Source organism: Quercus lobata, chromosome 2 (assembly GCF_001633185.2).
Source record: "Quercus lobata isolate SW786 chromosome 2, ValleyOak3.0 Primary Assembly, whole genome shotgun sequence".
In the NCBI taxonomy this organism is placed as follows: domain Eukaryota; kingdom Viridiplantae; phylum Streptophyta; class Magnoliopsida; order Fagales; family Fagaceae; genus Quercus; species Quercus lobata.
Genome location: NC_044905.1, coordinates 97587391 through 97611859, shown reverse-complemented (window position 1 = coordinate 97611859; position 24469 = coordinate 97587391). Strand labels below are relative to the sequence as shown.

General features: G+C 35.1%; 3 protein-coding genes across 3 annotated transcripts; all 3 read right to left on the bottom strand.

Annotated features, from left to right (window-relative positions):
- Positions 1-4058: 4058 nt before the first annotated feature.
- Positions 4059-8497, bottom strand: LOC115977417 (protein YIPF6 homolog). Its single transcript, XM_031099245.1, has 3 exons — positions 7792-8497; positions 4761-4835; positions 4059-4490 (listed from the first exon to the last, which is right to left on the bottom strand). Exons 1-3 carry the CDS (start codon positions 8302-8304, stop codon positions 4230-4232), a joined length of 849 nt encoding a protein of 282 aa, XP_030955105.1. The 5' UTR covers positions 8305-8497; the 3' UTR covers positions 4059-4229.
- Positions 8498-9931: 1434 nt separating this feature from the next.
- Positions 9932-19160, bottom strand: LOC115977416 (mitochondrial outer membrane protein porin 4). The gene is made up of 7 exons (XM_031099244.1): positions 18992-19160; positions 17114-17194; positions 16254-16321; positions 13841-13951; positions 13590-13676; positions 11456-11664; positions 9932-10608 (listed from the first exon to the last, which is right to left on the bottom strand). The coding sequence occupies exons 2-7, from the start codon at positions 17160-17162 to the stop codon at positions 10302-10304; spliced, it is 831 nt and encodes a 276-aa protein (XP_030955104.1). The 5' UTR covers positions 17163-17194; positions 18992-19160; the 3' UTR covers positions 9932-10301.
- Positions 19161-22640: 3480 nt separating this feature from the next.
- On the bottom strand, positions 22641-23668 carry LOC115974586 (hydroxyproline O-galactosyltransferase GALT3). Its single transcript, XM_031094997.1, has one exon. The coding sequence runs from the start codon at positions 23609-23611 to the stop codon at positions 22643-22645; it is 969 nt and encodes a 322-aa protein (XP_030950857.1). The 5' UTR covers positions 23612-23668; the 3' UTR covers positions 22641-22642.
- Positions 23669-24469: the final 801 nt, after the last annotated feature.

Here is a 24469-nt window from a genome sequence, read left to right as displayed (position 1 = left end):
ATAGTCAATTTATAAAAATTACATTTTCTATCCTCTTACTTTTTTCTTTTTAATCAAATAAAAGAGTTTTTCACCCTCCTACTTTTCCACCCCTCCAACCAAACACACACAAAAAAACTAAATATTTTCTATTCTCACATTAATTTTTCATCTTTCCACTTTTTTACTCCTCAAACCAAACAGACTCTTAATGTTAAAGAGAATCATTTTGGGACTTGTTTCTCTGACTCTTTGTGCATGCATTATTTGGTCACCCGCATGCGGCATGCCCAATAACTCAACTACCCACTTGCAAGAAAGACTCACCCATTACGTAAAAGCATTTAAAAATCTCTGTCTCTATCTCTTTCTATCTTTGTTTTTTAGCTTCAGAATCTGTATGGCCGTACAAATTCCAAGCTCACGTAAACCAAGCGATAGTTACAATATTGAATATGCACAGACTGCCCAGTAATAACTCAGCAAAGATCCAACAGGCTTGACCGTACAACTCCCTGTCTACGCGTTAACGCAACAATAACAACAATAGTTACGATAAAACTGTGTCATGTTTTGCAGGTCACAATTTGGTTCTGTTCTAATTCTGTGCACTTCTGCATTTACTGCTCATTTGTGTACTGACACCGTAAAAATTATATGAAATTTACCGCCGTACTTTTAATATGATAGTTATTTTATAATTATAAGTGTTTGTGAAGTGTGGAAAATAAGAGATAGAATTCTAGTTTTTAAGAAGAAGTTTCACATATATATATATACACAAATTAGACTAGAGTAAAATTTCTATCTTGTATAAAAAAAAATTATATGAAATTTGGGTCTGAGTAATTAATAATTAAATGTTTTTTTTTATTACTGTTAATATGATATATTGTTTTACTTTTACCCTGGATGAGTTAAGCCAATTCCAAAATTTTACTTTTTTTAGTGCATGAGGTATCATAGGGCCTCGTTCAAGTTCTAGAGGAGAAGGGGTATGGTATTTATGTAATAATATTTCTAATTTGTTAAAAAAAATATGATTGTTTTATTATAAAAATGATTTCAAATGATAAATTCGTAGGAAAATTATGTCAATTTACAACAAATAAATTATGTAACCATTAACAACAAATTATGAAAAGTGAAGTGTCACATTACTCGAAAAATAAACGTTGTCATAGGGGAATAAAAAAGGCAATGACTAGAAAATGAAATGCAGCTATGGTGGAAGGTGTGGAATTGGAAACAGTATGAAAGCAATGGGAAGACACGAGTGATAATGTCTCTCCCATTTTCATACTCAAAACTTTTCTCATGAAATATGCACATTTTACTTATGAGGCTATGACTACAGGAAGAAGATAGATTACAATGTGCATGACCAGTAATCTCTCTACCCTAACCCAGTGGAGTTGGTCGAGTAGTTGGACACTCAGTCTCAAAGTAGCTGTCTAGGGTTTGACTAGGAGCTCTTTAGTTCAAGTCCAGGTACTAGCACTTTGTAAAAACTCCCAAGGCCAGCGATTTATCCCGCTATGGACCCATCTGTCGCGAACAGTGATTAATCCTTGATTGAAAGTTTTAAGGAAATAGCATGGAAAAAAAAAAAAAAAGTAATCTCTCTACCCCCAAATAAAAATCATATATGTATTAAAAGGTCCTTGAAGTTAAAAGAACCATTACTAGAACAGTTTCTTATTTATTTATTTATTTTTATACCCATCCTCAACATTATACACACAAGGAAAATCCCACTTGAGTGAAGATATAAACAAAGTAGTGTGTCAACACTCAACAGTCTAGAACACTGACAGGGATTTGTCACGTGAATTTGCAGATTTGATATCCAAGAAAATCATTTAACAACTTAAACAGACAGACTTGTTTCTCCATAAAAAAAAAAAAAAAAAAAACTTAAACAGACAAAATAACAGATGAAAGAGTAAAAACAAAAGCAAAGTTAGCTAAGCATAGATGGAAGGTTATGATTAGTTTTACTGATACATTATAGAAATGCAGTGTTTATCTTTTAAACTAGTTGGAATTTAGATGTGGACAGTACATAAAGAGACTAGTCCTGTTTCCCAAATAAAAATGATGATTAACTACTTTTAAGTTTTAATTTGAAGATTCTTTTGGATACCGTTTATTTTGATAAAAATAAAAAACTGAAAACACTAAAACAAAATAATTTTTAAATGAATGAATAGTACCATAGGACCTATTTAAATTTTTTTTTTTCTAAATAAAGTACTTGTGGGTCCCATAAATAGTGCACGGGACCCACTGAACAGTGCATAGTGTCTCCTAAAACGCGTGCATAAAAAAAAAAAGAAAAAAAAAAGCACCCAAACATAGAGGTTATCCAAACAGGTATTAAGTTTTCCTTTTCAGGAAAACTTCATATTCTCATTTCTATTAATGAAAATAGAGAAAAGAAGAGAATTATCTAGAAAAAGCAAACAAACTTCATCGATTACTTGATTGTTATTGCTTGTAACACATGGATCCATGTGCTACCATAGAAAGAGTTTTGTTTTGTTCTCTTCCATCTTTTTTTCTTTGGTGTAATGAGCAAAATACATTACTAATAAATAGTAAATTTACAGGTTAATGGCACTTCAACCTTTTCTTCTGACCAATGGCTTCTAGGTAGTTCCTTGCAATTCGCGAAGGAACAACTAAGTAGCCACCACTCTATACATAGGGGGAGACAATGATGTCCCTAGTGTCCTATCATAACAACTACGTAGTTATGTTTTTATTTCTGTTTCGGCTATGCCTATCCAGAATGCATATGTAATTGTTGGTTTTGTTGGCATTGACTATACATGACTGTGATGATTGAAGGATCACAAGGTTGGGATTTGCCAATATGTAAAGTTAATTGGTCCAGAAGCGCCATGAAATGAAGCATTAACAATATTGGAGCAAAAACTTCAACGGAGAAATCAACTACTTACTAATATCTATGCCATGCCCCACAACCAGAGACAAATTTCGTGTTACATGCATGTACCTTGGCTTTCTTAAATTCCACCAATTGAAATCAATTCATAACACAAAAAATAAGTTCCAGCTATTGATATGTCTGAAGTTTATGTAGTAGCTGATGCGCGACAATAACAAGAGGATGTAGGTCAATTATATAGTTCTGTCAACATTCTCTAATTAGAATACACTGATGGAAAAACAAATTTGCAGACAAATTTAACTTTGATCCCCTCATATTTGGTCTATCTATGCATGCCAAAGATGCAAGCTCCGTTATAAACATAGATCCACACATGGGGCTTCCATGCATGCCAAAAATGAAAGTTCCATTTGCTGGCTTATCTATATTCTTTATATTTTCCATTACAGGCTTGGCAAGATAGAAAACGCATTATTAAGCAGGTTTTAAGATAAAAGTTATTGGTGTGTTTAGTTGTTTATTAAGGGTGAGTTTGATTAAGCCTTTTATTTTTGGGCTTTTTGAGAAAGTAGTTATTTGCTGCTTCGGGCTTTTTGAAAAAGTAGTTATTTGCTGCTTCAGAGATGTAACACAAAAATGCACTTTTTCATGTCTAGGGACTGAAGCATGATTTCAAAATTTTACCAAATGCCCTATGGGCATGTTTTCGAATTGTCAATGTGATTCTGGCCCAAAAAGCTTTTAACTAGACGGGCACTAAGAAGTATAGGAAACATTTTGGAGCAGTAATATAAGACTCGCCGAAAATTCCAAACAAAACTCCACTCCTTAGCCATATTACCCGCAATTTCGTCTATGAATGAATGGATGGGTTGAAGTTGAGCACTTATACGGCTCTACTCCAGGACTAAGGGGTGCTACTTTTTCATTTTGGATCTGGCTTTGACTAATTTGACTACTATTTTTAATAATATGTAGAAACGTGGCGAATCTTGTACTTAGAAAAACTAATAATGGCATTATTAATCTAAAAAAATCATTTTACAATTGTAATTACCAACTAAAGGAGATCTGTAAATATAAATTACCTTTTAATCAATACGTTTATCACCTTGAGTTTGATCCTCAAATCTTCACTTTCAAAATGCATGACACAGAAGGATAAAGAATCACATACACTGTTTCATACAACTAGTATATAATATCGGCAGAATTGTCAACAAACACATCAACTCAGAAGTCAAAAATTACAGTAACATGAGAGTATTTAACATGACATGAAATTCCTATTATAATACTTATGGGAGTCTCTATAATGAGCATTGCTAATGTTTTAATCAATGGCAATGATGAGAAAACCAACAGATACATACATGAGAAAAACAGGATAGAGTGCAAGGGCTTTTCTCCTAGGGTTGACTGCTGAACTCATGAAAGGGTATGCAGCCCAGGAGCTCCATGCCAACGTCACAGATACCACAATCACTTTCAATATCACATTGTCCTTCAACATGCAGATTATAGCTCCAACATCCAGAGGGAACAAGCAATAACCCAGCAAACTTAGACTTTGGAAGAAGATTATGTGTCCACCCTGAAATAAGGATTGTAAACAAATGACAGCCAAAGTCAACCTCTTACTCTGTATGAAGACTAACTTTTTTCTTTCTACTCTAAATAAAAAATAAAAATTACAGGACATATGCATGCTGTCATATCTCCTAGATTCAATTTATCGACATTTGGGTACTATCATAATCTTTTGCACACAATCATAGACTACATTTCAAGAATTTGGATGTCTAACAGGAAGGAAGCTGATAATCTAATACCCAAAAAAGAAGTTAATGAGAGAGAAACTTACCAGTAGTAGTACATTCAATGTCAGAATTACAGCACCAGCAGCAAGAAGCGCAAACGCAACAGCAAAAACCTCAGACTGGAGATTATAGAAAAGAATGTTGGTAACATGCCAAGTATAACATATTAGATTTAACTGAGAAATAAAATGATGAGAGGGATAAATTAAACAAGTATGGCCACCCCCTATTGGGATGTACTACCAAACCTAAATTGGGAATGATATCGTAAGAAAAAGGTAAGAAGCACAGCCACAAAAAGGTAAAAGGAAAGAGCAAAAAGATTGAAAAGGAATGAAATATGAAGTACTTCAATTGTAGAGAAAAAAAAATGCCTCTTTATTGGAAAGAAATACATATTTCGTCATTCACTTTCTGCATCTCCAAATTTTTTACTTACACACACATGACGCACTAAAAGTTGGTTTTGATCCCAAGACCTTACCCTCCACCCTTTCTTATGGGGGAGGAGGTGCCTTTTGAGCTAGAGCTAAATAACCACACGTTTAATTTAAGTAGAAATTACTATGGAAAATGTAATCGATGGTAGAGAGTATGAAGATGATTAAATTAATAGCATAATTACAGGCTCCATAATTAAATAAGCCAGAAATCTTTCTTCATTAGAACAAATACAGAAAAGAAGTATTGAATGCAAACAGGCAACTGTGCAATTCAGGCCAACAGTAATCTTCAATGACAAAAATATGTCTGGCTTTGACCAATGTATATTGAAAAATTTGTAATACATCTAGAAAAAAAAAAGTAATTTTAATGAGTTATAGAAAATGATAGAGAGACAGTTTTCGACAAGTCAACCAATTGGTTAGAAGTTTTTAGTCATTGAAATTTGAAAAGTACATTTTTTTATTTTTATTTTTTTTGGCTAGTAATAAGTTTTATTGATGAGAACTGATACATCAAGCATACAGGGGGTACGATAGATGAATAACACATTTAGGTTCTAAGATTACAAAAATTCAAAATGTTACCATTACATACCTAAAATATTTCATATGTGACAATTACTCCTTTCATCTATCTACCATTGCTTTTCTAGCAGAAGTGGCTAACAGAAGGGTTTGGCTTACCTTCAGTATTTTTTTAATTGGAGGTCTCATTTTGTTTTAAATACACAATAGCAAGTGATAGTGGGCTTTAAGCTCCACCTTTTATTTAGTTAGTGGATGATGTGGTAGTTTCTCATTAAAACAAAAGGAGATTCTAGTTAAAAAAGTATTGGAGGTAAGCCAAACTCCTAACAGAAAGCGTGCCATTTTTTATCTGATGTGGCAATCCCCTTTTCATTCTCTACTCTCTTCTATTTCTTCTCCAGCTGTCAGCCACATCCCTCTCTCTCTCCCCCTTCCCTTTTTTTTGGTAAATAAAAAATAGTTCTCTCCCTTTCTTCTATCCACAAATAAAACCCAAACTACCACCCAAAACAATCAATTCCATAACAAAGACAGCAACCACCAACAAGGCAGTAACAGTCATGATAGAAAATCAACATGCAGCAGCAGAAGAAAAAACACAACAATAAAGTAGTTAGCTGCTCAGAAACCAGTAAACCCCTCTCCACATTCAAATAATCATCACCAAGCCATACACAGCAAAGAGACCCACTACACACATGACCAAAAGCCCCCAGAAGCCAACCCCACCCCTATCAAACTCTCACCCAGAAAAAGGCCCCAATCACCATTAAAGAGCTATGCTATTGCCCATAGTACAATCGCCACCAGCAATGGCCTTGAAAATTCCAAACCACTAATCACAACCCACCCAACTCCCAATATCTGCTTGGACGAACAAAACAAACCCATGCCAAAGCCAAGCCCTTGCTAACAACAAAACCCATCCCTCAAGTCAAAGCTGCCATTACATTAAGCCCCAGGCAGGCCAGGCCACAAAACCTAATGATATTCCCTTTGCTGACCCACATCAGTAAATCTACACTGCCACCACAATCCCGACCATCATTTTCTAATATTGTCCTACTTTTATATCAGTAATAACACAAGCAACCAGTAGGTTTTGAACCCCACAATTTAACCCTCCACCTTGCTGAATTAGGGTAGGAGATTTCATTTAAACTAGAGCTTACTTAATAAGTTTTTACTTGTTGATATCTATCTCATCTCCCAAATGCATTCATTTCTAATTCTTATGTAGATTAAGTATCATAAAATACCAATTACCAAGATGGCAAGATGTAACACAATACGGAACATTATGAGTACAATTTGAATAGTATAATACAAAAGACACTCTCTCTGTCAATCTGACTCAAAAACCTGATGAAGAGTTCCACATCTAGCAACACAAATTACTAAGTTCAATATGAAACAAACTACAAATGTTGAGTAACAAGCAAAGAACTCAATGCCCCAAAATTGTTTCCATAGAAAAAAGAAACAGAAGATCAATAACAAAAATTGCAATGCCATTTATCACTTGAAATATAAGCAAGCTCCTTAATACAAAAACTGGAAAACAAAGTTGGTCAAAGGATTTTAGGGTTCTAAAGTGAAACAACAGAGACACAGAACAGAACACTTCTTTCAAAACAAATTGTACGTTTACATCCGGTCACTCAAGAAAGAAAACGACCATCAATCATAAAGTTGAAGAACAAGCAAAGTAGTAACGATTAAATTTATCATCTCCTAACAACTTAAACTTTTAGGACAATTGGTAATTTATCACGGTATCAAAGCAAGCAAGTGATCCTGAGTTCAAACCCTACTCCGCTCTACCTCCCATTTAAAATATCAAAAACCCGTTCCACACATTACAAAAGAGTATTAGAATAACCACTACATGATCAAATATGCCATTTCCTAACAGCTTAAGCTCTCGAGACCATCGATAATTTATCAGCGAACAAGTAAGCTACATTAGCGACCATCAAATTTTAAGATGAAGTAAGCCACAAAGGCGAAAAGCAGCATTGAATAGCAAATAATACGCGATCTATTGGTAATTTTATGACTAAATGTATAGCATAATAAGAGTAGAGAAAGGAATGAAAACCTTTTTGACGGAGGCAGACCAAGAAAGAGCGAGGCCCAAGAAGACAATGAAGAAGAAAGGACCCCAAAGATCCCAATCACGCAAAGCCTTTCCAGGATCCTCTCTATAGGGATTCGGAAACACCACCAGCTTCAAATTGCTCACGATCCTCGACAGATCCCGCTTCACCGTGTCCCACACGGGCTCGGTGAGGGTGTTCGGGGCAGGTCCGAACCCGGTGGGAGCGACGCCGCGCGAGGAGGAGGAGGGAAGGGGAGGCGGGGGAGGGGCGGTGGGGACAGATGGCACCTTGTGATTGGTCGGGGGAAGAGGGGGGAGGTTGGAGGAGATGAAGGGGGAGGGAGAAGGAGAAGGAGAGGATGAGATTGGGATGGAAGCGCGCGGCGGACTTGGGGGACGTGCGGGGAGGACGGTGGCGGAGCTGGATTGGACGCTGGCGTGGATTAGGTTCTCGATCTCGTCAATGTCCGATTGGGAAGATTGGTGGAGAGGTATGGTGTCGCTGTGTGACATTTTGGATTTTTGGTTTTTGGTTTAGAAATGGGATCTGAGGGAGTGAGGAATGGGTGAGGAGATCTATCGCATTGTTGATTCCGTTGGGATTGGATTGGACAATGGTATTGGTAATTTTCTTGGTACGCGACTCTGTTGCGCTCTCAAGTCTGAAACTTCCTTTTTCTTTTTCTTTTCTTTTTTTAATTGTTACTTTTTATTATTTAGTTCTGTTGCTGTTAGCTTAAACGTGTTAATCACTTTGAAACGTCGTCGTCAAGGGGTTGACAGGTATTGAAGGCGTTACAAAGAAGTTGGGTCGGGTATCCGGTGAGAATATGGATCCTTCAATTTAACACTTTGACAGATCCTTTCGGTTGAAATTGAAATGGAGAGAATTCATTTTAAGTGTATTGGCACAAATTTTTTCACAACTTTTTTATATGACAAGTTATGAGTGGTGAAATTATGGACTCATTATTTTATTTCCATCACTCATGAATCATAATGTAGCAAAGTTGTGGAAAAATTTGTGACACTAGACCTACTCTTTATTTAAACGTCACGATTTAACGTAGAATAAATAAGCTAAACTAGAGTTAATGAGTTAGTAAAATCTAAATGCTCATATTTTAGTAGAATAAATAAATTAAACTATAGTTAATGAGTTAGCAAAATCTAAATGCTCATATTTTTTCCACATTGAATCATGGCCTTTAAATGAACACTTTTTAGAAGATCTAAAACTTCAAAGTGATAGTCCAGTGATAAATGATATTTTTTTAATGTCCCTCCCTCACCTTTTTTTTTTATTATTTTATTTTAAAATTTTTAAGTTGGATTAATAATGGTGACAGAAATATTAGGTTATGAAATTTAATGTAGAATAAATAAGCTAAACTAGAGTTAATGAGTTAGTAAAATCTAAATGCTCAAATTTTAGTAGAATAAATAAATCAAACTAGAGTTAATGAGTTAGCAAAATCTAAATGCTCATATTTTTTCCACATTGAATCACGGCCTTTAAATGAACACTTTTTAGAAAATCTAAAACTTTAAAGTGATAGTCCAGTGATAAATGATATTTTTTTAATGTCCCTCCCTCACCTTTTTTTTTTTTATTATTTTATTTTAAAATTTTTAAGTTGGATTAATAATGGTGACAGAAATATTAGGCTATGAAATTTAGGTCGATTTGGGTAAAAGTTTGCATTTATTGGAGAATGGATTAGAACTAACTGGACATAGACAAAGGTAAGAGAACTGCATTAAAAATTCAAAGACAACATTTCCTATTAGGGATGCATGCAACATGCCGCTCACAATGGATAGGGCCCACCCATTGTGAGAGAGCTCATTGCAGATATCTAAAGCAAGTGAAAATCATGTCCCCAGGTTAGGTTTAAACAAATTTCTATTGCCCCCTACCATCTAACCTGAAGGGTTCGGATTTAGTAAGTGCTAACTCCTTGCCTATTGTCAAGGCATGGGTGTTCCACCGGCCAGTAACCTGTGATGAGCAATCAGATCCAGCTGATTTTGTGGGTTTGCTGCAGTGTCGATGAGTAGCAAATTAACGACGTTGTGATCATTGCCATGACCCGCGCAAATACACTTGTCATTCACGCAGTAAAATAGCTAGAAATTAGATAGTAGTAATTGACCAAATCAGTTATTAAATTGTGCCAGAAAACTCCGGCACCAACATTATACTCAAAATGGGATTTAAAGCTGAGATCCCCGTGAGAGTCACCAATTCTGTCTGAGTATGCACTACATTCTATTGCATTCTCAAAAATCAGACCAAAAAAATGTAAATATCATTGTAATTTTCCTTTTTCCCAAAAATGGGTCCACCTTCCCTAACATTGCTTCAAAGCACATTTCATCCTTACAGCAAATAATCTTTGGTATTTAAATAAAATTAGGGTAAAACATACCCTCTTGGAACTTGAGAAGGAAATACGCCACATTGAAAGGTATTAATTTCAAATTGCCGAACATGATCAATCCAGTACTCAAGGCTTGAGACTAAGGGCAAGACCCAACTTCGGGGCTGCATTACTGGCCTTTGAATCATACTCAGCTGATAAAGTAACCAGTGACTTAGGCCTCCATTCACGCTGGCATAGCATCGCAACTTTCCCATTGTCAGAGAATCTTGTTTTTACCACAGTTAACTGATCAAGTGCATAAGAGCTTCCAATTGCAAAACTGTTTTCATTGGTGTTTAATCTGTGAGACATTTCAGCACCAACTGTTGTCCCATTGACAGGATTCACAAGATGAACATAAGATGCCTTCAGTACCTGTCCTTTGTCCGTCCTGCATAAACAATCACATATTCCAGGTTACAAGCAAGACTAACCTTGCATTTGTAATTAAAATATATCCATCCAGAAACTGTTGTTAGGGAAGAAAAGAAACTAGTATGTCAGCAGGAAACAGACAAAACTCAAAAGGACCTTCTAAGATTTATTGAAATTCCATTTATCTAACTTTACTCAGCATCAGTTTAGAACATTTAATAAGCTTCTAGAAAAGACGCAGTAAAAAGCTTTAATCTAAGCTGATGAATACTTTTGAATTTTATCTGCCAAATTAGTCCTTGTTGAAACAAAAAAGTGCACACGCACATACACATACACTCATTTCCTTTTCTGGCCTTGTGTAGGTTACCTAAAATGCAAGCATGAATCCAGAAAAGGTCCTTGTTGAAACAAATTAGTGTGCACACACACATTTTGACTATCCACCTAGCCATGGGGTCATTTGTTATGTCCACCCTAAATTATAAACGTTTGCAATCGACATGCTAATTCGAGAATAATTTGCAATGTCCAGTGTCCACCAGACTATCCAAAATAAATGTTAAAATTAACATACAAGTAGGCTAATTGGGTGGACATGCAAATTAATGAAACCAATATGTAAACTTTGACATTAGTGGATCTCACCACCCAACCAGCCCCCTAATTTGTAATTTTACCACTAAATTTGGATGGTGGGGTAGACATTCTAAATAAACCTCGAATTATGGTGTTGATTGCAAAATTATGTAATTTAGAGTGAAAATTGCAAATGAACTTATAATTTAGCATGGAGAGATGCAATTAACCCTAAGAATAAATATACTTTAAAACAAGGAAAGTGAGGTTTGATCTAAACTTACAGTAAAACTGATGCAGAGTAATCTGGCCTGTTCATGCCAATCCCAGCATTGTACTTGGTGAAGTTAGCAGAAGCAGTATCAAATCCTACTTCAGCACCCAAACTGAGATCCTTGCTCCCAATTGCAGCTGAAAGCTCCAAAAGAGGAGTTGGGTTCAGGCCAATACTGGAATCAATTGCTGCATGAGGATGAATGTACTGCACATCCAGCTGAGATACAAAGTAGAGAAAATGTCAGATATTTTCAGGATGCCAGAATGTGACATTTTACCATTAAGAATCAAACCTTGAGATTATCCCAAATTAGGATCTTCCAGAACAATAAAAGCATTGGACGTTCATTACTCTTTTCACAATGTCATCTGTACTTTGAAATCTTTTTTGATTGATTTTTCCATAAACTCCTTCAGCATTTCAAATCTTTTTTTGATTGATAAGTTACACATGCACCCACCTGCCTCTTACAAGGGAAGGAGGTACCATTTGAACTAGTGCTCACTGAAAACAACTTTTCAATGTAAAACAATCCCTTATTGACATATCATGGTATATTGGAAAGTGGTTGGTTAGGTAAGTTAAAAAAAAAAAAAAAAAACCTATACACTCTTGCGTCCAGTCCTTACATCCACATACACATGCTAGTAATACAGTGACAAATAAGGAAACCCTCTGTTCAACCATTTACCCAATCTCATAATTGACTAATTGCATATGTAACTTCAATGTAGATGCACATTTCAAACACTAGCTGAACTAATTCAGAAGTTTCTCTCCCAACAGGCTCCCACCCCACCCCACCGCATCATATTTTATACTTTGTACTGCCCATGATCATCTCATGGCTATTGAGAACGAATCAAATCAGATGGTTCTATTTCTCAATCTTTCTGACTTGCTCCTATGGAACCAAGGTCGAAAAGATTGAGAAAAATAGGTCATTCACTACCACTGATAAAGGATTCCTCAAAAAGTTAAGGATTAGTAATCCTTTTTAGAAATCGAATGGATTCGATCTTATACATACGCAAGGAAGGTAATCAAAAAAGGAAAGAAGACGAGTTCTTTTTTCTTTTATAACTTAGGAGCCGTGCGAGATGAAAGTCTCATGCCCTCTTCTAATCACAAATTATGATGAATATGGAGAGTCTGGGGTAGGGCTTCTCATCTTAGACTGCCTGCTAGCATCTCAAACTAGTTATCTAATGATACTTAGACATCATAATGCCTAGATTAGAACCCAAAGATCTAATGATCCTATATCAGAGTTCCCACAAATCACCACTGCCCTAGCAAATTGACATCCAGAATTGCCAATAATGTTTCGACTCATTGATTTTAGCAATCCAAAATCTTCTCACATTTATTCACTTTCTTGCCTTTTTTGCACCCAGTGGTTCTTGAACCCAAGACCTTATCCTCACCTTGCCCTTACAAGGAAAGAAGGTGTCATTTGAGGTAGAGTTCATTGGCCATATTCTTGCCTTGTTTGCAAGGAACAACAGCAAAAGCAAGAAGAAACCATTATAGATTACAAAGCTTTTGCAAAAAGAGGATACTATTTATAATTATCTTAACTACAGTCAACCACCTTACAACATTCTAGCTTCAAATTAAGCACTGTATATAAAATGTAAAATAAGCCTGCCTGACCCAATATATATCATAACCTTATTTTTTATTCTTTATAATCTCAGAGAACCAGCAAATTGGTCTTCCCTAATTCATGAATTTGTGGCAACCAATTCCCTTATTCCTTTATCTGTTCCTTATTTCTTTATTACCATCCATACCATGCCAACCCCAAACAAATGCCCATAAGAATTCTGGTAATGGGGAATACACTTAGACAACAGCACATAGCCACATACTGATTTTGGCACTCTTCCCAAATTAAGAATCTTGGTTGGGCATGATGACTTCTAAAAAGATTAAAAATTGTTGGGAGCTCAAGCTGGAAAGAACTCAATGTAAACAAACATTTCATGGAAAAAATAGAGAACAAACAATATCCCAAAGATTACCACTTAAAAAAAAAAATCATTATTCTACAATGAGATTATCATCCTTTTTTTTCTTTTATATTTTTTGTTCATAATTTTTACCAATTTCATTTCCGTTAATTGCATCTTACTGACCTTTCCAGACTTATGATCTGGTATCTTGAAGCTAAAGGCAGCTTTGGTGCTTGGCAAGATATCACTCAAGATCACTTTTGTAGACACCTGTTAAAATGTAGATTTGAAATACTTTAAATCTGTCAAGATCACAAATGCAAATCATGGGGCATGCCCAGTTTCTTGAAAACAGTACCATGGGTATGGATTACACTATAAACATTACAAGACACCACAAAAATTTGTTTAAAGGACAGAATCTCCTCACTTACATTAGAATAGGTATCAACTTTCACATCCACTGTAGTCTTCCCACTCTTGTACAAGGTATTTATGTCTCCAACAAATATTTGATCCCTCTTCAAACCTGTAGCTGTTAGTCCCTGCCATAAAAAAATTAAGCATATGGGTACATTACACAACATCATAAGCAAGAGGAAGGAAGATTAAACTTTATTTTATTAGCATAAAAACAAATTCTGGATTAAATGTTTACTGTATACATAGAGCATGCCTTGGATGAAGATCTAAACATCCACCTTGTTCTTAAAAGGGAAGGAAGTGCCATTTGAGCTAGAGCTCATTGGCTTTCTGTATTTCTAATACAGGAAATGGAGGAATATTTCTAATTACATTTTGCCCATTTCCTTCCATACCACTTATTTCAAAGCTGCTTTAGAAAGAAATGCATGTGCAGAATACAGAGGTGCCAGCAATTATGGCCAACATTGTTTGAGGGAGAAAAAAGAAGAAGAAAGGAACATGTAGAGAGAAAAAGAAAAATCACAACAGCAAAGAAATGAAAACATGAGACAAACAGTCAGAAGAGACCAATACTCTTAGCAATGAAGGCCATTGACAAGACAAATACTGATATGAACTTCATTCTTGAAATGAATTTGCTTTACTAATCAAGACTTAGCAGATAAAAATGCATATACATTGACTGGAGTACATAAATCCTTTTGGATTGTAAGTAACTAATGCACCAGTGGGTTTTGAAACCATGACCTAACCCTCGTCCACCCATTCATATGGGAGGAAGAACAACCATTTGTGGCAGAGCTCATTGACATACACAAATTCTTCCCTTTGAGGAAACCAGAATCCTGACTTGCATCCTCTAGTCATGTGAGAACTTCCAAATTGAAAAATAATTTATCCAAACATTTCAACACTGCTAAATCATGTTAACAAATGTGCTAATCATAGAAAATTAGAAGATCAATAACAAACATGGTCAGGAAAGGTACATGGGGTAGAATTAGAAGATTAATGATCGGGAATCGGAATAGATGGACTCCATGTTTGATACATTTTATTCCAATATACCAATTTGTGAAGGTACTGATCGTATGAGGTGGAGGTTGAATAGCAATAGTAAGTTTGATGTTTGATCATATTACGTGGCTTTTAGAGATTCCAATGGAGTGAGTCTTTCTTGGAAGAGTATTTGATGCAATAAGGCTCCGAAAAGGATTGCCTTTTTGTGTGTGTGTGTGTGTGTTGGGGGGGGGGGGGGGATTTTGACAGGGGATGCATTACATTAGTGGAGTGGTGTTGTATGTGCAAATGCAATGGTGATATTATTGATCAGTTGTTGTCATCTTTTGCTTATTTTAATTTTTATTTTTTGATCATTTTTGTCGTCTTTTGTTTATTATATGTTTCAGGTTGATTTGGTGATGCCTAAAAGAGTAGTGGATTTACTATTTGGATGAAGGAGTTGGATTGGTAAACATGGAAGCTTTTTGCTTGGAGTTTCACCCCTGATGTTTAATGTAGGTAATTTGAAGGGAGAGGAACAACTGCACATTTAATGGGGTGTAGGTTTCAGTTATTGAGCTGAAGTCCTTATTTTTGAGATCATTGTTCTAGTGGTTATGCACTCTTGGAACTAGTTATATGAATTCAATTGTAGATTTTACAGACTCTCTTTAGAATGTAATTCTTTGGGAGTACTTTGACATGAGATATCTCCTCTAAAATTTTTTATTCTTTTTATTAGTAATTACACATGCTCCCAAGAACCCACGACCTCACCTCCACCTTGCTCTTACAAAGGATGATGATTGCTTTTGAACTAGAACTCGTTGGCCATAAGGTATCTCTTCCATATCAATCAAAGTTATTATTATTTTTATATTATTTATCAAAAAGAAAATTCACCTCACCATAAAGAGGAAGAATATGAAGTGAAGAATTTACAGATAACTCAATATCTAGAGATACATCAGAAGCTAATTCATACTAGACTTAATTATCCCAACTGTCCACTTGTTGGCTGTCTTGGATTCATATACCTCTGAAACTGATGAACACAGATCGTCATAACTGAACTGTCTGTTAAAGATTTTTGACTTGAGGATTGACACTTTATTAAATAAATTTCCTGAGATTCATCATTTAATTTTAATTGATTTATTACCTTTAAAATTGAGAGTGGAGAAGGGTGGGGGGTAGAAATAGAAAACACATTACAAATAATCAATCTTAGCTGATTCCTAAGACCTACATAAACTCAAAAGCCTATAGCACAATCATTGTTTAAAAGAATCAGATATAATAGCAAATTAAAGCAGAGAGTTTCAATCTCCCCAGTAAACCAGTCAAACTGCCCTAAAGAAAAACAAAGTTCTGCAGAACAAAGAATTTAAGAGCAGAAAGTAGGATCAGACACAATACCAGCCCAGACGAGCCCTGCAATGACAGAGTATACTTGTGATCGAAGTTGTAATCCTTGGTCAAGAGGTCTGCATAAAAGTGAAGATTTAAACACAACCAAAATAAGCATGTTACAGCAAAGTTTGAATACTAATGTTAAACCATGATAGCATCTAACAATTCAAAATCATAACTGCAAAATTAGCTAGGGCTCAGACCTTTTTAGATACATCTAACTATTATACCAGTTTAGCTCAAGTACTGCAGATTTAAATATATCACTTTTCTTTTAATTTCTATGCACTTAAAGGACCTTGTCCATAGGAAACTCAATGAAATCTAACCCAATGTCAAAACATCCTAAATCTACCAATTATGTAACAATCATCAATCACTCTCCCTCTTATAAGGGCACAGCCCATCTGCTAGAATCAAAAACTTCATAGACAAACTCAACTATATTAATCACTTTATTTCAAGGACAGATACATCACATTTGTCAGATGATCAAATCCACGCAGATTTACTTAGCTGTGACAAGCCAGGTCTTGCTAATCAGAACTTGAGAAATAAAATCATTAGTTGGTGCACTAGATGTCATGCAACTAACAATATACCTGGTAAAAGAATACGTAGCATATGTTGCCAACTTTGTGAATGTTACTTAGTGCTACCCCAAATTGTTACATCCTACTGTCACCTTTGCTCAAGTGTGCTTGCACTATTTGACTTGGCTAAACTTCTGGTTAACTTGCGGGGGTGTCAAAAAAACAAAACAGAAACTACAACAATTCTGTATTCTACAACCCATGTTATCCAAATACACAGCCCAATATGCAGACAAGAATATGGCATATGTAAATGTTTCAAATCGGGGATACCTTTTGCTCTTTTGCCTATATCCGAAAATGATGCTGGACTGGTAGCCATGTCTAACCAGAATAAATGATCTGTACCACAATCTGCCACAAATATGATAAATACCATAAGTTGTAGATTTACACAACATCATTATATCTTGCATGGGGATAGAAATAACAAATGAGAAAAAAAGACAGGACTCAGTTCATAAGAATGCGTCCACCAGCAAATACAGTTATATGTTTTGTGTAAAAATATATGTGAGCACGGTATCCTTAAGTTAAACTAGCCAAGGAAAAATGTCAACCCCAAAGCGAATAGACAGAAAATAACCTAACATGACTACAAATAACTTAAGGAAGACCCTAATGAAACTATACACTGTAAAATAATATATATATATATATATATATTGTAGAATAAAATGAGCTGTAGACTAATGCAGAGTCTGGGTTATGTGGTTCACTGGGTAATGAGTCCCAGTGCTACCAAAATTAGGATTTATAAATAGTTTCTCATACAGCATAAAAGCATACCACATTCTGCCCATCACTGGCAATGTAGACAGGGAAAAGGCATGTGACCATTTTGGTATGAAGTATCCAAGAAAAACTGAATAACAAAAAAAAGGAAGCATATCTGCCTCTGATATTTTTGATAGCATCTTAGAAAGCAGCTTTTCTTAAGTAATTAGTCAATGTTATCTTATAATGCAGCTCTATCTGTGAAAGCTATTCGGACCTTCAAACACAAGAAAGAAGAAACTTCTTAGAAGACAACTGTTCCAGAACCTACTTTTGACTAATGCTGGAGATTTATGAGAATATTTACCTCAGGAAAGATTATCAGTCTAACATAATAAGTAAGAACACACTCAGAATTGAAGTAATATTTGAAGGTCTTAATGTCAGTAAGAAGTGATATCCATGCACAAGATGCAGAAGTTACACTAGAAAATACTCACAATATCTAGAAGGACACAAAATTATGATCAGAGGACTGGTCTTTATAAATCTTTTACAATTATCAAATAGTCCACAATAAAGCAAAGGGGAGAAAGAAATTCCCAGATGAAACTGTACATGTAAAGTTGATTTTTTTCAACCCAAAATATGCCAATGAGCTATAGCTTAACTAGCACTTCTTTCTCCATAATAATTGGTTGGAGGGTAAGGTCATGAGTTAAAGACCCATTGAGCGCGTGCTTAATACACTAGTATAGTAGTATGTCACGGGCACGCCTTCATCACAAACATAGCAGAGGATATAAATACATCTACTCGATTCAAAGGAAATGGTACTATGTCCAAGTCTACACAGCCCATGAAAAACACATTTCATCAACCAGGTAGTATGCTCTTTTTTTCCAAATTCAACAACCAATGCTCCAATCTTTCCATACATCTAAAACTTTCACATTTGTTACACATATAACGAAAAAAGTCAGGGCATCAATGTTTCATTGGCATAACTCCGCTAACGTAAAAGTAGGAGGATTGTGGTAGGTAGGTTGACAGCCAGAGTAAAAAAATCTAGTCACTGTATCATGAATGGATCCAATAACTAATCTTGTTGGGAATCCATACCCGACTCCGAAAAATTTGGGATTAAGGCTTTGTTACTGTTGTTTTTGTAATGTTATCATTGGCATTTAAATGGTATTTCAATTGAACTCATTATTAAGAAGAATGTGCACCAATGATTGGCATTTCTAAACAACTAAACCTATAAATTTAAGCTCTCAAGTTTTCACAGTTAGATTTGAAGCATAGTCTAAAACTATAAACTCTAATAAAGCCATAACACATTAACAAACTTTTTCACCAAAATCAACAAGCAAATCTCATCAATCCAAAAAAAAAAAAAAAAAGCGGTAGAAGTTGAATAAAAGGACTCACAGAGAAAAGAAGTATCGTAGTCGGAGTTGGAAGAGAATCGATCGCCGACAAAACCCTGATGCGGCGCTTAACGGACCGCTTCAGGAGAGAGAGAAGAGAGAGCTGTGAAATTTATACGCCAAGGAAAATATAGCAGAGAGTCTATATGAGTGTGTGTGTGTGGTGCTCAAGAAAAAAAAAAAAAGGTCAAATTGGCTGACTCAAGGTCACGGCAACGTGAGCGAAAAAGTGGGTTTTGATTGGAGAGTTGGAATTCGAGGAACGGTGTTGATTGGTCCGTGAAGGTGTTACGTCACTGTGAAGTGAGGTGGAGATTTGGATGATTTTTTTTTAGTTTTTTGGGTGAATCTAAAATTACCGGAAAGACAGTGTGGAAAGTTTGAAATGACGTTTGTGTCCTGGAATCGGTGGCTGGAGACTTTTCTGGTGTTTTTTTTAGCAAATACTCTGGATTCGCTTGCCGAAGCTTGGCTGGCCTTGCTAGTCAGTTGTCTCCAAAACCCATTTTTGTTTTTATTTGCACGTGGAATTGCCTATCATATTTTTCTCTCACCTTCGCAATTATTATTGGGATAAATTGTAATTTTTGTCCTTTAAATTCGGGGTTTATTTGTCAAGCTCCTTGTAACTTAATTGACATTTTTTAGTATTTTTAATTAAAATTTTAGTGATTAAATCTCTTTATTTCCATTGTAACTATTAAAATATAAAATTTAAAAAAAAATTAGAATTTACTTCATTTTGGTCTCTTAATTTTAAAATATTCAATTTTGGTATATGGCTAATGAGATGTTGATTTAGAGAATTAAAAAAAAGAAAAAGAAAGTAGTATTGTGAATTCGTGATGCATGCGAAATTGCGCCAAAGGTATTTATTTAATAAAATTAAGGGGAAAAAGGAAATAGTTTTTAATTTTTTTTTTTTGATGGGGAAATAGTTTTTAATTTTGAAAACATTTAAAAAAAAATAGTGAGTCAACACGAGGTTACTGCTAACATGTATTCAAAAACTCGAGGTAACCTAGTGCAACTATACATAATTTTAACATAGTCATCATCTAGACCCCATGATTTGGTTAAGATTGATGTGGTTCGTCATTTGATAATGGTTTTATATTTGATAAGTATATTTTCCCATGGTTTTCGTTTGTCGACACAATAGAACTCTTTTTTTTTTTTTTTTTTTTTTTTTTTTTTTTTTAAGTTTAGTTAGCATGATGGTCACTCTATAAATATAAATGCTTGTGAGGTATGAGGAGTAAGAATCAGGTTCAAGTATTCAGGAAGAAGCTTCACACACACACACACACACACATATATATATATATATATATATATATATATATATATATATACTTATTGAAAGAGTTTAATGTTATAAAACTTTTTTTTTTTTAATAAGAGTTACAAAGCTCCTTGTGTCTATGGAATTCACCAAGTGCGTTTCTTTTTTTGGTATGCAATGTGTTATGTGTGCACCATCAACGATAGGTGGGTGCCATTCACATTGGCAGGCGTGAACAGAGGACACGTCTCCATCTTCTTAGCATATTGGAATACTGTGGGGAATGAAAATCAAGAAACTTGTTCATAGTCATGGACTGTAATAAGCCATCCCAATGACCAAGAGCCCATCTTTTGGACCTTAACAAGGTATCAAGGGCACGCCAAAATGATTACTCCATCATCACACAAGCGAAGAGATTTGGAGGTGAATGCATATTGGTAGCTAGGGTTTTAGAGTTTTTGATAGAAGGAACTCGCGAACAGAGTTCCAAAGGAGGGTTTTTAGTGAAGAAAATGAGAGGAAAGAGGTCTAACTAAGGGTCTGTTTGGATACCATTTATTTTGCTGAAAACTGAAAATATTGTAGCAAATAATTTTAAAATAAGATTAAACAGTGCACACGTGAGTCCCAACAAAGATGGGCAAACTGTTTACGCAACTAAATGTTGAGATGTGCCTAGTGCACAATGGCTGAACTGCGTGAATGGATAAACACATGCACAGTGGTTGAACTGCGTGAATGGACAAATTGCACGATACACGCGGGTCCTAGCAAGGATGGACAAACTACATGAATGGCTAAACATGCACAATGTTAGATGGTCCCACTTCAAAAGCAGAAACACAGATGTGAGGGTGAGACGCTATATCCAAACATTACCTAAACGCTAAATTAGCATTTAACACACCAAACACAAAAAATCACCTTCATGAGATGTGTCAAATGCTAAATAAATTTGACATTTGCTACAGGTTGTTCTAATAATAAGACCTCTCTCTCTCTCTCCCTCTCTTTTTATGCCTCTCTTCATCAGATGGGACCGACACATGCTAAAATATATTTGTTTTGTTAAATTTTGAATGTAGATGAGGTTTGTTTTAGATTATTTTAATGCGTTGTAATCTTAAAATAAAAGATATGATGTAGAATATATTGTTAATTGATGTGTTAAAATAGTATTTTTTTTTTTTTATAAGATTTGATGCTAACTCGAAGGTTGTTTGTTGGTAGCAAAGGAAAATAATATGAGTATTTATAGATGGGTGAGTGATGCTTAGCTTGTGATGCTCATATGTCTTGTGAACATCACAAGCCAAAAAATCCCACTCTTTTTTTTAGCAAATTTGTAGCACTTTTTACTTTTTCCACAGCCTTTGAGAAGCTTGTTGGCACATTTGGAAATTTGCTTTGTGAAATTTTAGTTTATTGTATATGAAATGACCTTTCAAACGATACTAAGTTTGCGCCAATCAAACTTTCGGAGTCAATTTTATGGCGTCAGAAAGCTAGGTACCTTGCAATAAAATTTGATATGTTTGTGTTTAAAGCTTTCATTGTACAACTTTAAGAGCGTGAAAGTGATGAATTTTAAGAAGGTGGGTGCCTTTTTGGACCATCAAAGTGTCAATTAATCAGGATTCACAAGCAAAGTTGGTCCCTTAAATAGCTTTGCGTAGCTTCCATTATGGGTGCCATTTTGTGCTCGATTTTTCTCAACCTCAAGTACCAGGAGACATTTTGCTAAAAGTGTCAACCTTTTATATCAACTACGCATGGATCGAGAGCTTTGTGTGCATCCCAATTGGTTTAATTTGGCACTTTAATATTACTAGGGTCTACTCTGGATGCCTTAAAGTTCAAGATTTAAGGTATAGAAATTGTCAAATCACTTGGATCGTGTATGAAAATAACTAACATTTGAACACCTTTTTGGTCCAAGATGCATGTGCTGCTTCTCTTATGTGTTGATTTTGGTATTCGTAGAATTTACTCCAGCATAAGTATGGAGGCACATGCAGCTCATATAATATTTTTCCCCATTAAACATGGTAAACAGTTTGCGAAAGTCATAATGATGAAATGCCAAAAATCATGGAGTATTACTGACACATCTCAATCCCCAGCATTGGAATAAGCAAAATCTCAATAGAACCATATGGTTTCTTATTACAAGACCTCAAGATGTATCTTTTTTTTTATAACAACCTCAAGATGTATCTTCAAATGTTCAAATTTGGAAACCTTAATCGCTAAAATCTAAAGGGTAAAACAAAAAATATAAATCCCAAAATCAGATTGTATCAATTAAATTGTCCAAAGAAAATAATTAACAAATAAAAATAAAAATTGTGAGGTATTACCTAATTAAGGTATATGATACAATTTAGATGGTTTCAAATTATCTGTGACATTGAAATACTTCAATGTCCGAATCCACTTCTCTTGCGTCTTCAACAAATGAACACCAATCGTGTTTGGCCAAAGCTCATGTGTACATGTCGTGGGCGGCTCGGGAAAATTGTACATAGACCACTTAGCATTGTACCTATTCTTAGCACGATGCCCTTCTCGAATCCAATCGCCAAAAACCTTATCTTCAGGCCCTTCCAGGTGATTCTTTGGAATATCAGAATCCCTAATCCACTCCACTATATCCCAAGAAATCATATAACCCATTCCAGACATGTAATGCACAAAAGGGTCCATGCTACGACAAGGAATAACATAACCATAGTACAAGTCTTCTCTAGGCAATGGCCTCAAAGACTCTACCAAGCTATTTAACCTAAAGTAAGTATCATCATCGGTTTTCATGACATAATGGTATGGAGGGTAAGGACTATTTGTATCATTTAGCATTTCTGGCAAGCTTGAAAAGTATGTGTAAGTCTTACCCTTGTTCATGTTTTCTTTGCAGTTGAGGATTATGATATCATCATAACGCATTATCTCTAGTGCAACAAGTACCTTTTGGTCTTCCTTTGTTAGGTTGCAAAAGACAAACTTCACGTCAACTTTGGCACCCAATGGAGACTGTGTTCCATAGATGAGTCGGAGGAAGTGGCGGCGTTGGTATTGATCCGGAAGTGTTAGAATGCCGATGAGTATTCGAATTTCATCCGAGGAAGAAGAAGAAGAAGAATTTGAAGCTACAATATTGTTTTCTAACGATGAATTGTGTGAGGGCACGTTGGCTAGAGCACACTGACCAAACTTTAAGAAGCTATCAAATCGGACTTCATTGATAGAAGCTAAGACACAAAGGAACATGATGAAGAAGAAAGAAGAAATTATGAAACGATGTCGCCCATTCAGCCTTGCACTCTTCATCATTATTTGGTTCTTGAAGTTGAACCCTCTAGAGTTTATATGGATCTGAATATGGGTTGTGCTTTGCGAGAGAGTTTTGAAATCCATGTGTTATTCATAATAAAGTCCCAAACTTTCTTAAATGTAACGCATTAGTTGTGAATTTCGTGGTATTGGGGCTAGCATTTTTTGACTTTTCCTCTTGCAAGAAACGTGAGGGTGGAAAAAGCAAATGGAGTGAACGAATTTACCATGGGGTCCTTTTTCTTTTTGAGAAAAGTTTATATGTAACGTATATATTAATGCAAATATTCTAAATGTATAATATAGTACAACAAGAATAGGTTAAATTAGGGTTCAAGTGATAACTGAGTGGTAATGGTATCCTTTGTGATATTTTATAATTTATTGTTGTTCGAAGTTTGAATCCAACCTCTCTCTTACCCATGATCTACCTATCTCTAAAAAAAAAAAAAATTCCCCCAAACAACTTCATAATTTTGATAGGATTTCACTGATAGTGCTTAAATCAAATTATTGCCGAAGTTGTATTCAACTAGTTCCCTAAATTTAGAATACAATTTTTTCACTTCATGTTATGCTCCACAATTTACAATTTGTCATGTATTCATATGAATTTTCTCATAAAATAACAAAACTATTAAATGAAAAAAAAAAATAACAAAACTATAAAATGAAAAAAAAAAAAAAAAATCAAACGCATACTATGATTGGTGGAGGATAAGTGAAACTTAAATTATAAATCTTTTATCTTACTTTTTGTATAATTGCAAAAGCACTAATATAATTTCTTGTACCACCTAGTTTATTTTTTAATTTAAGGAGTTTTCGGTCTTTTTAATAGCTTCTTCTTTTCCTTAA

Bases quoted from the DNA above. Each gene is read 5' to 3' on its own strand.
- LOC115977416 (XM_031099244.1), bottom strand. From the start codon at position 17,162: ATGGCTACCAGTCCAGCATCATTTTCGGATATAGGCAAAAGAGCAAAA. The intron at 13,677-13,840 runs GTAAGTGAGGAG...ACATTTTAACAG, and splicing joins AAGTTGATACCTATTCTAAT to GTGTCTACAAAAGTGATCTT. The intron at 10,609-11,455 runs GTAAGTTTAGAT...TTGTTTATGCAG, and splicing joins TACTCTGCATCAGTTTTACT to GACGGACAAAGGACAGGTAC.
- LOC115974586 (XM_031094997.1), bottom strand. From the start codon at position 23,611: ATGATGAAGAGTGCAAGGCTGAATGGGCGACATCGTTTCATAATTTCT.
- LOC115977417 (XM_031099245.1), bottom strand. From the start codon at position 8,304: ATGTCACACAGCGACACCATACCTCTCCACCAATCTTCCCAATCGGAC. The intron at 4,836-7,791 runs GTTTTCATTCCT...TATAATCTCCAG, and splicing joins GGTCTGCCTCCGTCAAAAAG to TCTGAGGTTTTTGCTGTTGC. The intron at 4,491-4,760 runs GTAAGTTTCTCT...TCCTTATTTCAG, and splicing joins CATTGAATGTACTACTACTG to GGTGGACACATAATCTTCTT.